Source organism: Asterias amurensis, chromosome 2 (genome assembly GCF_032118995.1).
Source record: "Asterias amurensis chromosome 2, ASM3211899v1".
Classification (NCBI taxonomy): domain Eukaryota; kingdom Metazoa; phylum Echinodermata; class Asteroidea; order Forcipulatida; family Asteriidae; genus Asterias; species Asterias amurensis.
The window spans coordinates 15,574,072-15,587,934 of record NC_092649.1 but is presented as its reverse complement, the minus strand read 5'-3'; the positions used below and the strand labels follow the sequence as shown (position 1 = coordinate 15,587,934).

Sequence of the window (13,863 nt, the reverse complement as noted above, 5' to 3'; positions counted from 1 at the left end):
TTCGAATCCCACTCTAATCAACTCTTTGTTCAACCCCAAAAATCATAGACAAATTCTATGATAAAAACTATACAAACATGACATCAAAGATAGTTTTGATCAAAATATAGAATTATTTTGAAAAAGGTCTTACCTCTAGCTTGTCATATGTCGGCCATGTCTTCTGTTCCTCTTGCTTGGAGAACACTGTCTTAAATCGTCTGTTGACATGAGACAATAATTCCATCTCATCTGATGGACCATTTATTTTATCCAAGTTCTGTTGAAAAACAACGAACACATTATAAAACATGCGATTATAAAAAGCTTTTGCTAGTTTTTGATAAATGTTCAACCTCCCATATTTTAACAAACAATTTTTCCTTCATTTTTGCAGACATCAATCCTTCAACCTACGGCGCGTTCACAGCCACAGCCAGACCAGGGCAAACCCCTTCTCTTTATGACAAGTGCCTTGCTTAAGGACACAAGTGTCACGGCTGGGGGATTGACACCCACATTCTGCTGATCAAAAACACCAGAGTTTGAATTCAGTGCTCTTAACCGCTCGGCCACTACACTTCCAAAGTCTATAACCCAAGTTGACCATAAATAGGATCTAAAGCTTTTGCTGCAACTGGGCCAAAATACTGGAACCGTTTTCCTCAATCTGTTTGTTTAGCCAATTCCCAGAGTTTCTTCAAATCCCAATTAAAAATCCACCTCTTTCCTACATGTAAGTTACTCTAGATTGAATCATTGTTAATTGCATTGTTTTGTCTGTAAACCATGTAGTTTATCTTTTGTTTGGTTGCTGTTGCATTTCGTTAGCGCTTTGTATCGCTTATTATTATTATTATTATAAATACGGCATCTACGGAGAACTATTTGTTAATGCTTACAGTATGAATGCCATAGCAACCCATCAGAAATGACAGCAGTGGTGTGATTTGTTCAAAGTCTGTGATATGGCAGGGTACACCTAGAGTTTCTCCATTTGATGCTGGACCACCTCCTGGAATAAAAAACACTCTGATTGTTAGGAGCTGTGTTAAAAGACTCGATTTGACCTCCCGAGTTCATTACAGTCAAAGAATGTCACTTTTCAGAAAAGGCTTAACAAATCTGTCTGTGAAATTTGTTTTAGTAGGGTACCAGTCTCAAATAATACAAAATACATGGTATTTTGGATGGTAACTTTTTCCGGCTAAACAATTTTGTTGTGCTTGCAGCTTTATAAAAGTTTGCCCTGGTTTAACATCCAGATTTTAAACTTCAAGCCTATGAGTCCGAGACCAAGACCTTAAAGACTGTAATTATTCAGCATTCAGAATATGTATCAAAGTTATCCCTTTAGAGACCATAAATTCAACATGCGACTTGTATCACAAGGTGTGACCTACTTCCATTCACATAAAGAGGTCAAAGTAAAGGTCATGTCCAGGTATGAAATTTCCAAATGTAGTTTGTAACAAAGTATCCCACTTTCCCAATTTCATTTTTTTTTTTTGACATCTTTACTGACAGAATTGGATTAAAAAAATTAAAAATATTAGCAATGTTTGGAAGTTTTGTGATGAATAAGAAACTGAAAACCCACATGGTATGCATTAATGATTCGCAGTCACGACCCATATACACCAATGAGGAAAATTAGTACCCAGCTTACACCACTAGACCCTTTGCACAATGCCGAACGCACTTCCTAAAGCAACTTTCCGTCCGTCATGACAGGAGCCAAAGTAACCCTTGTGGCGGTGCTGACAAATGTATTTTGCAAGACTGTGTAAACAACGAGTGACCTTTGGTGAAACTTTCTGATCAATTGGAGGCACTATGACCAGCGCTTCCAATTGATCAGAAAGTTTTACCAAAGGTCACTCGTTGTTTACACAGTCATGCAAAATACGTGTGGTTAGACCCCCACAAGTGTTACTTTGACCCCTGCCATGGCAGACAGAAAGTTGCTTAAGGAGGTGCGTTCCGCGTTATGCAAAGGGTCATCTATACAATGATTACATGAAGAGATGAAGTGGATTGCTAGTAGAATCTTAACCCAGAGAACACTGGTTAAAATAAAATAGTATCTCTTCACAAAGAGCTAGGATTGATCTTAAAATGTGTAACAATCTTCATGTTGGCAGGTGACTCACCATGCTTTGTGAAATTCATCCCAGGTTACACTTTGCCAGAACTTTTGTCACCTGGTATTAATGTTTTTGTCCCGCATAACTTTGAGGGCATACACAGATTGGAAATCACGAAGGATTAAGCTTCTTGGTCTGCAAGATGAATTTCTATGGTAATGCCAAAACTAATTGCCACTATGCCACATGTTAAAACAGACATAATACATGAGTTGGTAGTATCTAAGTTTAAGTGTTTAATAGTTACGTGAATATTAAATTGCAATTTTTTACTATCATCCAATACTTTCCCTCTATTAGGAAAAGTGAGCCTTACGATGGAATGGCTAAGAGTTAAGTTATGAGCATAAAATAGTAGTAATTATTTGAACCTGCAACCTCTAAGTTTATGTACTAGTGCTCTACCAACTCAACTAAGCAATCAAGCCCTTCCATGGTGGTCTCCCTATCAAGTCAGCAGAGAGTTTTTGTTTTTGACGACGGATGGTTTTGCAACGATTTTAGTAGTTTTCAGCCAAATGTTGTCGTATTCAGCACAGCGCAGATTCCTCCCGAGTACTGTCGTAGAAATTGAGGGACGACTGTCCTCCAAGCAGATGCATGTGCAGATGACGCCAAAATGTCATCAATACCAACACAGAACCATCCGTCGTCGAAAACAAAAACTCTCCAATACCTTTGTTCAGGACACCAGTGAAAGGACATACATCCGTATCCTGCGCTGAATGGCATGTATGGCCATGTAGGGATCCCATGTAGGGATCATACCTACATGTCATTAAAACCTGAGAAATGGCTGTTAATATTTTTAATGTGAAAATGAGTATGTTGAAGCCAGTTGCACAAAATTTCATTAGCAGTGATCAAAAAGATAAACCAGTTCTTGCAATTGAACAAATCTTGAACAACAAAGTATCCAAATAACCAACTTGATTCCACTGTTAATTGTAACAGCTTGAAACTCACTGTATGGAAATACTTCACATGGTACTTTCATCATGATTTTGGTGTAATAAAAACATACCAAAAGTCACATTTTTTATCGGTGATACTATTGTTCACGTTTTGCTACCATGACTTATTTGGCAACGGAAACAGCAGACATTGAAATAAATTTTACGTCTCTCTTCACAAGTTTATTTCTGTGCATATTCTATGATTTCTATACGTGTAACTTGGTGAAACAGTCACCTGTTTTGGTTTAGAAAAACACCAAGCAACGAAACTGACTGAAGTGGGACTTGCACATGATGCGACCACTGGCTTAACGTACTGGCACTCCACCAAATGAGCTATCTTTAGCCCTAATGTTGCTGATCTCCCTATTTTGTCAATAACTTTGTTCGGGGGGTGCCAGTCAGAAGCCATTCAACCTGTACTACCATACAACCAGGGATCACCCAAGTTTAAAATACAACCTGGGACAAAGATATTGACAAAATAGGGAGAGACCAACATTAAAGCTAGATAGATAGCTTTAGTGTGTGGAGCATTGACACGTTAGTCTGGAGGTCGCAGGATCAAGTCACGTCCACGTCAACAATTGTTGCGTTTTTCTTATATGCGCTTTTGATTTTGTTACCAAATTTATCATTGAACTATTTTGCAGAAAGAGTATGGAATAAACGTCATATTGAACTGAATTGAATATCTTTGTTCAACCAAGTAAAAAAAAAATATCAGTAGATGAATAAAATTTGTGCAACTAGCCGAGTGTTAATAATGTACCTCCAGCAGAAGCAGCTGCTATACCCTGTGCAGTGTGAGGAACAGTGTTAGTGCCTGCAAGGTTAACTGAAGATGACATGATGGAGGAAGAACAATCGCTAGCCATGTCCGATTCAGACTGCTCGAACAGCGGCGACTGCTGTCGGAAATGGTCGATCATGGACACCCTACCAGCTGTTGAGTCCGTCAGCGACATCCGGCCGTCGAAGATGGACCAGCGACCCTTGCTCTGGATGACCTTGCCCTGGTCGGACACGGAGGAGCGAGCGGTGTCGAGCTGTGACCGCGCTGTCATTGTCATCATCGTGTCATCAGCATCTTCCTGAGCGTCTTGGGTTTGCTGCTGTTTGGGGTCTGGTAAGGACTGGTGCTTGTGAGAAACTGGAATCCACTCTAAGACCTAGAGAAAGCAGTCAGATTCAATTTAAACAAAAAGGTGACATTACACTTTAGTTTTGGGTACATGTATGTTTACAGCGTTGCCACCATGGGCAGTGATTCCGTATCGATACCTCTCGTCATTAACTCCTGGAAGGGAACCACTGAAAAATCAATGCTGTTTGTCAATCAAAGAACCTGTCAGAAATCTGCGTTCCTGTTCCGACACTTCACTCTTTCCCATTCAAAGAACTAAACACAGTTGGGGGGATCGTGCCTTTTCTATTGCAGCACCAAGAATGTGGAATCATCTTCCTCAGAACATCAGGCAATCTTCTTCATTAGCAAATTTCAAAACTTTACTTAAATCTCATCTTTTTTCAAAAGCCTACTGTACGGCGCTATGAGCAACAACTGTTGGATTAGCACATTATATATTTAACGATTGATTGATTGGTTAACCAAAAGTGACTGCTCTGCACGCTCGCTTTTAAAAAACTTCCCAGGCATATTACTCAGGTGGGATTAGAACCCACGACCCTTGCAATTCTAGAGCAGTGTCTTATCAACTAAACCACCAAGATTGCCCAGTAGCTAAAGGCAGTTTGGTTCCTATATATTATAGCATAATAGCTGGAAATTCGGAAATTTGTAGCAGGGATAAAGAATATTCATAAATACCCCAGACAGTTTCGCCATTCCTATCTGTGGAGAGTGCGTCACGTGGGATTGACAATGACACAGCTGGAGCTGTTTAAGACCAGCTGGCCTCGCATGTTGAGAATGCAAGCTCATGTTTGCCAATTTTAATTACCTGCACGTTATCTATTTGTACCCGCGCGTACAAACACAACCCAACGTGCACAAAACATTTTTACAAATGTTTTTAATAATTTGCAAGCTTTGAAAACCCACGAAAGAACAGATCTTGACAGATTGTCAAGAATTTTGAAACTGTTTTGCTTTTTAACAAAAGGGCATTTATGAATGGGAATCAAAGAGTAGTGACTCATTCTTAATCGGTCATTTAAGAACTCATCGCCACTCTATTATTTTCTTATAAACAAAATTCTTACCTTGAGATAAGCGTGTATCTTCTTGACTGAGTGAAAATGACAGGTGAGCCAGCGAGTGTAGGTCATGAGGTCGTCTTCAGTTATCAGGTTGTGTGCCGGTGTCTTGCCCATCAGGTAGGCCTCATGGGCTACAGACAGACGACGAGCCCTCGCTACAGTGTCAGAGTACTCCGCCATTATCTCTCTAAGATTGTAAATATAATAAAAATAATAATAACTACAGGTCTGTAAAGCTTTGATTTCTGATTTGCTTGTATTTTTACTGATGTACCTTTCTTAACTGTCCCTGTATAATTTTCTTATAAAATTATTACTGTTATACGCCCTCGAACATCATGAAATTATTATTATTATTAATAACAATAATAACACAGTATTTGTTAAGGTGCACTGTAATCTAAGAGAAAACCATTCAAAGGCTGCGGTCAAGATGGAAAAGAGGGAACTCTCAAAATATGAAAGGGACAGCAAGTGTGAACAGATTAGAGTTTGCAGTAACAACATGTAATGATCTCTAAATGAGTTGGGGTGGTTCTGAAAAGAACCGTTGGTTTAACTCGACGTTTCGATCAGTATACTCTGATCGTCTTCTGGAAAATGCTGGACTCTGATGCTGCATTCTGCTTAATTACTGAGCAGCGGATTAGCTTGGTAATGTACGAAGGCGGGAAGTTGAACTCGATGATGCGTGGTGAAACCTGTTGTGGAGCCTTGGGTGGTGTGTGGGGGTGTGTGCTCACTGAACTGTGTCAGTAGGAACAAGCACTGGGGATAGTAAGGGTGTGGGGCTTAGGTGACTGAGGGTATAGATGACCCAAAGCAGTCTATAATGGTTGGGGGGGCCTTGGGGGTGACCGTGGATATAGAAGATTCATTGGTCGGGAAGAGGGGGAGCCAGATGTCGCTGATGTGGAAGCCGATGTCTTGGGGTACGGTGTCATGCTTGTGGATCTCGATGGCCTCTCTAATGCACACCTTTTCTTGCCTTCCACCTCTAGGAACCTGACTGCGTGTTTTTTTCATGGAATAATTATCTGGGAATTTTCCTCCAACATCTAAAACTGAAACTTCCTTCCATGTCTACACTAAATGGGGTTCGTGGCTAGGATTAAGTTTGCTTTTCCGAGAAGCCAGAATTAAGCCAGATTTGAAACATTGCATGGTGGGAGTATCAGTTGGGTGGGGTTTATGGTAGTACATGTACCATGTGTATATCTCATTGAGTAGTATTTGCTCTGAAACAAAGTGGTGGTTTACAACTCCAACGGTTATTTTCAGAACCAACACTTTTTAAAAGAGACGGTAGCACCATGTGTAAATCTCTTTTGAGTAATGTCGGTTCTAAAAGAACCGACGTTGACAACTCTTTTCTGAACCAACACCTGCTCAAAGAGATTTACACATGGTGCTACAGCCAACCTCATCTGAGACCAGAATTAATTAATTAATTAATCATTTTTATAAAGAACCAGTGTAGCATTTTAACTTACGCAAGTCTTTTCTGGTAGGGTGAGTAGAGGGCTTCCAAAGCACTGGTGTGTTCACAGAACCTTTTCCATCTCAACATATGCATGTGTTTGCACTGAACCAACTGCTGTATACGATCAGTGAAATGCTGCAAGGAGAATATCATGACAATTATCAGTGAGGCTCAGGATTAGCGCAAGCCAAATTTCAAGCCTGTATGCACAGAAACTCACTTACTAAGCACAGAAAAGTGTTGCTTAGTAGAAACAGGTTACCAGCCCAAATTAGATTCAGTTTGTATTGTTGTGACTGGTAGCCGACTATACTTTTGCAGAGCAAAGACCTTTGGCAAGTAGTATTTTCTACTTTGAAGCTGTTAAAGGAGCTTTATGTAATTACGCCCAGGTGGTCAAATGATGATGAGAGTAAAAAACATCCCTTAAATTAAATGTATGAAATGTCATATTTTTTTGAGAAATAAATAAAACCAATTTCTTGTTTGGAGTTTATCGTTCAGTGAGCACTTTGTTCATTTTTTGTAAAATCGAGGTCATGTAAAATGTGTAATCAGTTTTTCACTATTTTTTCGTGACCCAGATGGCTGATTGATCTAGAACTTCTAAAGGTTTGTCATTTGATGTTCATGGTGGAACACATAAAGTGCTACCACTGCCAGCAACTGTTTTATTAGCAAAACCCAAGTCTGTAATGTTCTTTTAAGATGAGAATGTTGAGACCCACCTGATGCAGAATGAGGGGAAGGCTTTCATCGGTGTATTCTCTTTGAAGACTTATCTCCATCTCTTCTTTCATAACATCAGCCTGGATGACCAGGGGTAGAGGTTCACATACCTAAACAATAACAACAACAATAATAACTACTTCTGAAGCGTGGTTTACAATAACGTTAACTTTACAATAGCGCAGTGCAGCTGATTTCATAGAACAATAGGATTAATCCTATCAGTCTCTCGAGCTAGAACAAGGAACTAGTCCAAACTTAGGATGGGTTCAATGCGTCATAAGCCTATGGATCTAAAAGGAACATGTTGCCTTGGATTGTTCGAGTTAGTCTTTGAAAAGTGTTTGTAAACATTTTTTTTATAAAATGCATATGGGTAGAAAGATGATGTAAAAGTAGCATACAATGGTCCACACAAACATGCCTGGAAATTGCACAGTTTTCCTTTTAACTCGTTGACTAACACGGTCGGCCATTTATGGAAGTCAAATTTTTGACTCCCATAAATGGCCGACCGTGTTACTTCGCACAGTAAAAGGAAAACCACACATTTTCAAGGCAAACTTGGATCATTGTACTCTACTTTTAAAACATCTTTCCAACCATATGCATTTTATTAAAAAAACGGTTACAAATGCTTTTTATAGACCAACTCTTCCGATCCAATGCAACGTGTTATTTTAACTCATCCTCAGTCCTAATCCTAATAAAAAGAGTTTGGTGAAATCGACGGCTGGTCACTTGGCCATTAACATTCCTGTAATCTAATCTCAGATCCCTGAGAGTATACAGCCTGAGCTACTGTGGCACTACAAAGGCTTTTTCATACACAATATCAACTTCCACCCTCACAGTTACCCATTTATACCCCTGGGTGAAGAGAAGCAATTACAGTAAGCATCTTTGCTCAAGGACAAAGTTGCATTGACTGTGTTTTGAACCCACACTTTGATAACCAGCAGAACTTGAGCTCGACGCTCTAAACCACTCAGCCATGATGCAGATGGTATATCCTACTTTCCAACTTCTCAAATACTTTATATTAACAAACCTCTAGAGCTCGTTTGATGACAAGTTCTCTTTGCTTGCGAAAGTGATCAATGTTTTTAGGTAACGATCCAGAGCTGCAAACAAACAAAAACAAAACAATCGTTTAGGATTATTTACCTTAAAGGCACAGACGGGTACATCACTCAACTAGTTGTGACTAAGACACTAGTCGCAACTAATTTTTAATTCTTAAGATGCATTTCTGCATAATGTTGGCCGCAAGTGCAATATATTAAAACTCAGCTGAAAGGATTGAAGGATTGTGTCACTGATGTCTGATTGTGCTTCATGGGTAAACTATGTCATCCGGAATAGTTGTTACCAAACAGGTTGCAACTATTTTTGTAGTACATATATAGGATATGAGGCATTGCATGGTGAGGTATCAATATATTTGGTTTGCGGTAACACCATGTGTGTATCTTCTTGCCAGGTAGAGTTTGTTCGACTAGTTTGTTCTACTACTATTTTTGTAGTCTTCGCGACTATTTTGTAGTAGTCGTGGCGGCACGATTAATAGAGTAACTGAAAAAAAATTGACTAAGAAGTAATCAAAGTGAATATGACACTAGTCGAACTAGTCGCCCATGCCTACACTGAAATATGACCACTTACCTGGCTACTTTATGTAGACCACCAATCATCTCATTCTCCTCAATATCATTCTGTAGATCCGTCAGTTCCCTTGCGAGCTCATCCTCCAAGTTACGAATCTTTTCGGTACCTCCAACTTGGTACAGCTCCATGGAAGACATCGTGATTGCGACAACGGCAGCTACCCAAGATTATCAAAACTCTATATAATATGGTTCTCCTCTGTCAATAAAAGAGTTGTTTTTAATAAAAACCATTTGTTTAACCAGGGGGGGGGTTAAGGTTTAGAGCATGAAATCTTTTTACAAGTATCTATTTATATGTAAAGTGATCAATATAACAATTTTATTTTAAATAATTTAGTTTTACCAAAAGGAATAGCTTGTTTTGTTTCATAACAAATGAGTAGTGGTCGCCAGCAGGAAACTTTTCCTGGGCTTTGATAAAAAACATAGAAATACTAAATAGAAATGATTGCTCATTTCATTGCCATTTTATTTTTTTATAATTCAATAGACTTTAGAGTAACTATAGAATACAGGGCCACACTCGGATTCCCCACACTCAGAGACAGCCCTAACCCTAGTGTGGACCTGCTTTCTAAAATGTTCCCACTTTTCTTAAATTACTTTTTCACCGCATCCTTTTCCTTGTATTGTAGCCTATTTTGAAGTTGATTGATGTAATCCATCACCATCAATGATCGTTAAAAAGGCCATCACAAACAATATTAACAAGAAATTGCATTGGTCCACTCATGGAGGAATAAATTATTCCTCCATGGTCGGTCCACTATACCTACTATTTAACAACCTTTCTACTTCTAGATCGCACTCCATGTTTATCACGATTTGGATGCAGTGTAAATCATGTAGGGATTGTAGTGGCCTACGGAATATAACGGTTCTGTGGACTACCGCCTGGAAGTTTTTGGCTCATCATGATCATGACATCGTTGTTAATGTTACTTATCTTGCAGCACACAAATTAAGAACACCGCTAGGCTTATTGTTTTATTTAAAATACAATCAAACTCACCTCTCCGTTATTTTGTCCTCATTCTTATCGAAAGTTCCCGGAACTTTAAGACAACACGAAATGTTTATCAACGATAATGGATTGTTCTGAACATGCGTAGTTTACACTAGCAACCAGACTGGTACCCTTTCAACACTATGCGTACCTGCGTGCGTAACGAGATGACCGTCTATTTCTGGCCATTACAGGTAAAGTTTTAGTTGCTCGTATTAACACGGGTCAAAATTTGTCCAGGGTGGTGTTGTTTTCCCCCTTAATATAATGTCTAAAATCATCTTCCCGTCAAGGAACTTGGCAAACTCCCACAAAGGGATACAAACAAGCTGTAAAAACAGCCAATCTCTCTCAGATTACGAGTTGCATAAAATCAGTAAAGATATCAGCGGTTTAGTTTATGGAATTCGAACCCACAACCTTGGAAATGCAAGTCCTGAAATCATGAACCACTGGACAATTTGGGTCACCTTAAATCCTGCGTGTTCGTGTAATGGGACTTGTGACTTGGGACTTCTTAAAGTGCCCACTAATAAATCCACACTTTTTCGTCTGAATGACTGATATTCATTTCATTTCAAGGTGTTGAATTAGTTATCATTGATTACAATATTATAAGGAAATTTGTGGAAGAAAACAATAAAAGTAGACTCATAGCCAACTCAAATAATGTTCAATGTATAAGCCAAGTTATAAAGATTTATTGTCACTCTCAGCTTAGTAACCACATATAGTTGTAATGTTTATAAAACAAAGTGAACAATTTGTAGGGATAAGTAGAACAGGCAAAAATCGTTCTTACTTTTTGTTTTATATATTTTTTTTTCTCAAAAAAGGTAGCATTTTGGATAAAGAATATAAAGAATGGTAATCACTTCGTGTTCCAACAAACGTTGCTGTTTTCTCACCGATTGTATTTAAAGGCAGTGGACACTATGGTTATTACTCAAAATAATTATTCGCATAAAACCTTTCTTGGTGACGAGTAATGGGGAGAGGTTGATGGTATAAAACATTGTGAGAAATGGCTCCCTCTGAAGTGCCATAGTTTTCGAGAAAGAAGTATTTTTCCACGAAATTGATTTCAAGACCTCAAGTTTTGAAGTTTAAACACACACAACTTCGTATGACAAGGGTGTTTTTCTTTCATTCTTATCTCGCAAGTCCGACGACAGATTGAGCTCTAGTTTTCACAGGTTCGTTATTTTATGCATATGTTGAGAAACACCAACTGTGAAGGCTAGTCTTTGACAATTTCCAATAGTGTACTCTGCCTTTAAGTTATTGTTTTTTAAACATTAAAAGAGAAAATTGTCGTAAATGGCTGGTTCAGGGTTCACATTAATGTATGTTTATCTTTAGACAAACACTTATTCTGTGTGGTTCAACTGCATCCATTATACCAGTTTGATTTGTCGGTGATTGGGATGGGCTTGGCGTGGACTACATGCAATATGCAAGTTCTCCGTTTGTGATTATATGAAAAGGGTGGGAACAAAAATCTCGAAGATTAAAATAATTAATATATTATGTTGAACTTGCATTGGGGATAACAGTGTTCACCGAGTGTTAGCATTGTTTACTCTCCTGAGTTCTGTGGGGGGAAACGCCAGGCATAATACTCGGCTGTGATTCGAACCACGACATTTCGTTTCTAGAGCAGTTCCATACCAACTAGACACCAGTGATTTCCCGGTAGCTAAAATAAATAATAAATAGATTTGTCTGAGTATACGACTACCGATACTTTTGAAAAGAGGCCAAGTGCACAGGCATATATTACTCGGGTGGGATTCGAACCCACGACCTCACACAATTCTAGGGCAGTGTTATACCAACTAGACCACAGAGATTGCCCTGTAGCTAAAAAAGGCCTAATTGATGAATAGTTAGTTTTTGTCTCAGCATGGAGATACCTTCATGGTCTAAGTATCTGACCGTGACTACGAATACTTTTGTTAAGAGGCCAAGTGCATCCAGATAAAATTAACAAACTTTTAACATTTTCCCAGCTCGGAATGAATTGATACTTGAGCCTAGCTTAAATGTGACCCATCAGATATATAGGCCTACGGTTCGTCTTTAGTACATCACGTTCAAGTGACCACATTAGCCTAATTATTAATCCAAAATGCGAGTGATCAAGTATCCACTGAAAGCAATTGGTTGTTGTGTATTTGCTCCAACGGGCTGAGATGCCTGGAGGTAGATCTTGTCACCCTTGTCCAATTCCAGCAGAACGGAGGCCCCTTGAACCGATATAGGGGAGCTCACCGTAGCGGCGCGTCCCTCTGGTGCCAAAAATGTTGTCTTGCCGCCAGATGCCGTCTCCATGGTCAGTTTGATAAACGTCTTGGTAGTTGTACTTTTTGTGAAGACTCTATCCTGGTGAAAACTAAAATCGATGGCGTAGACTCCTTTTAGCGGGGACGTGAAGACGCCCAGAGCCGGGTCGAAGTGGTTATCGTCCGGTCTGGTGACGGTGTCGTAACCGCCGATGATCTGCTCGGATGTTACTTGCACGGGGGACGTTCTCGCTACCGAGAAGGCCACAGTGCGAAGGTATCGGAGGTTAGCATCATTGACGGATGGTAGAGTGAGCATGAGGGAGATGCAGATCAAGCTATGGAGCAAACCCATCATTGTAAACGGGTGCACGGACTGTAACGCGATATGGACAAATAAAACATTGTAGAATTTTAATAAAGAATGTCTTATGAGCGCCCAAGTCATTTTTTATAATTGTTCAATTTTGGCAACTTTCAAGAAGTTAACCATAATGTCATAAATATTACACTATCTGACGAAGAATTTGACATAAGATAATTATCATCTGCCTTCGTTCCAGGGTGTAAATGAAAAATACAAGTCCGCACAGACACGACATAAAATGTCAGATGAAAACAAAACACAAACAAAACAAACAAAAAACACCGCAAATTTTAGATGAACAGTGAGGTTTACGACCGGTCCTGCAATAACTGGTTCGATTGCCCTTTCGCGAAAAGACTCCCATATAACATTTTAGATATCAACGAATGAAAAAGTGGTGACAGGACACGGAAATGTCTACTGTATAGTTTCAGCATCGAGCAAAATGAGTGGTTAAGAAATTGATTGGAATACAGGTAACGTAGCCCTAATCACCGACTGGATATGACGTGTACAAACGGAGTCCGAGATTAAGGCAGGAAAACGTTAAGTTTACTTCACAATTGAAGCACACGTGCGTCTGTATATTTGTAAGACTATCCGCACAAAAACACCAGTGGAAAATAAAGAAACAACTCTGTAGTTAGTTATACGACTCAAGTTCTTATGTCGTCAATGTGTTGGCAAAAACAATATCAAGCTCAGCGAAAATGTACACACATTTTGAACCCACGGTTTCTATAGAGCAGAGTAATGCAGACATGGAACTTTCTGATTGCAAAAACGAGAAAATGGCCGATCAACCATGAACTTTTGAACAGTGTTTTTCAGTTTTATGGCGCTGTTTTGAAAAGAAAAAGAGGAAATCAGCCGATGAGTTGCATGTCTCTGATGATAATAGGTGGCGAACGTTTGTGGGTCAAATCTTACCGTTCCTGGGCAGCGAAATTCCCCTTCTTCAGCCAAAATCTCTAGCAAGCCTCAACCGTTCGGTGTCTTACTATCGTCTAACCTCTCT

General features: G+C 39.3%; 2 protein-coding genes across 4 annotated transcripts in view; both read right to left on the bottom strand.

Moving 5' to 3' along the window:
- LOC139954108 (uncharacterized) overlaps nt 1–10,272 on the bottom strand; it is a 56,238-nt gene extending 45,966 nt beyond the window's left edge. For 2 of the 3 annotated variants that reach the window (XM_071953766.1, XM_071953767.1), the window contains exons 1-9: nt 10,200–10,272; nt 9,183–9,383; nt 8,569–8,641; nt 7,517–7,627; nt 6,799–6,923; nt 5,309–5,492; nt 3,855–4,254; nt 882–994; nt 134–259 (exon numbers count right to left, since the gene is read on the bottom strand). In XM_071953766.1, the coding sequence (XP_071809867.1) occupies nt 134–259; nt 882–994; nt 3,855–4,254; nt 5,309–5,492; nt 6,799–6,923; nt 7,517–7,627; nt 8,569–8,641; nt 9,183–9,322 (1,272 nt within the window). In that variant the 5' untranslated portion in view covers nt 9,323–9,383; nt 10,200–10,272. The remainder of the gene's footprint in view (nt 1–133; nt 260–881; nt 995–3,854; nt 4,255–5,308; nt 5,493–6,798; nt 6,924–7,516; nt 7,628–8,568; nt 8,642–9,182; nt 9,384–10,199) is intronic. The other variant, XM_071953769.1, reaches the window with a different exon arrangement.
- Nucleotides 10,273–10,860: 588 nt separating this feature from the next.
- On the bottom strand, nt 10,861–13,863 carry LOC139954366 (uncharacterized). Its single transcript, XM_071954129.1, has 2 exons — nt 13,776–13,863; nt 10,861–12,854 (listed from the first exon to the last, which is right to left on the bottom strand). The coding sequence occupies exon 2, from the start codon at nt 12,834–12,836 to the stop codon at nt 12,315–12,317; it is 522 nt and encodes a 173-aa protein (XP_071810230.1). The 5' UTR covers nt 12,837–12,854; nt 13,776–13,863; the 3' UTR covers nt 10,861–12,314.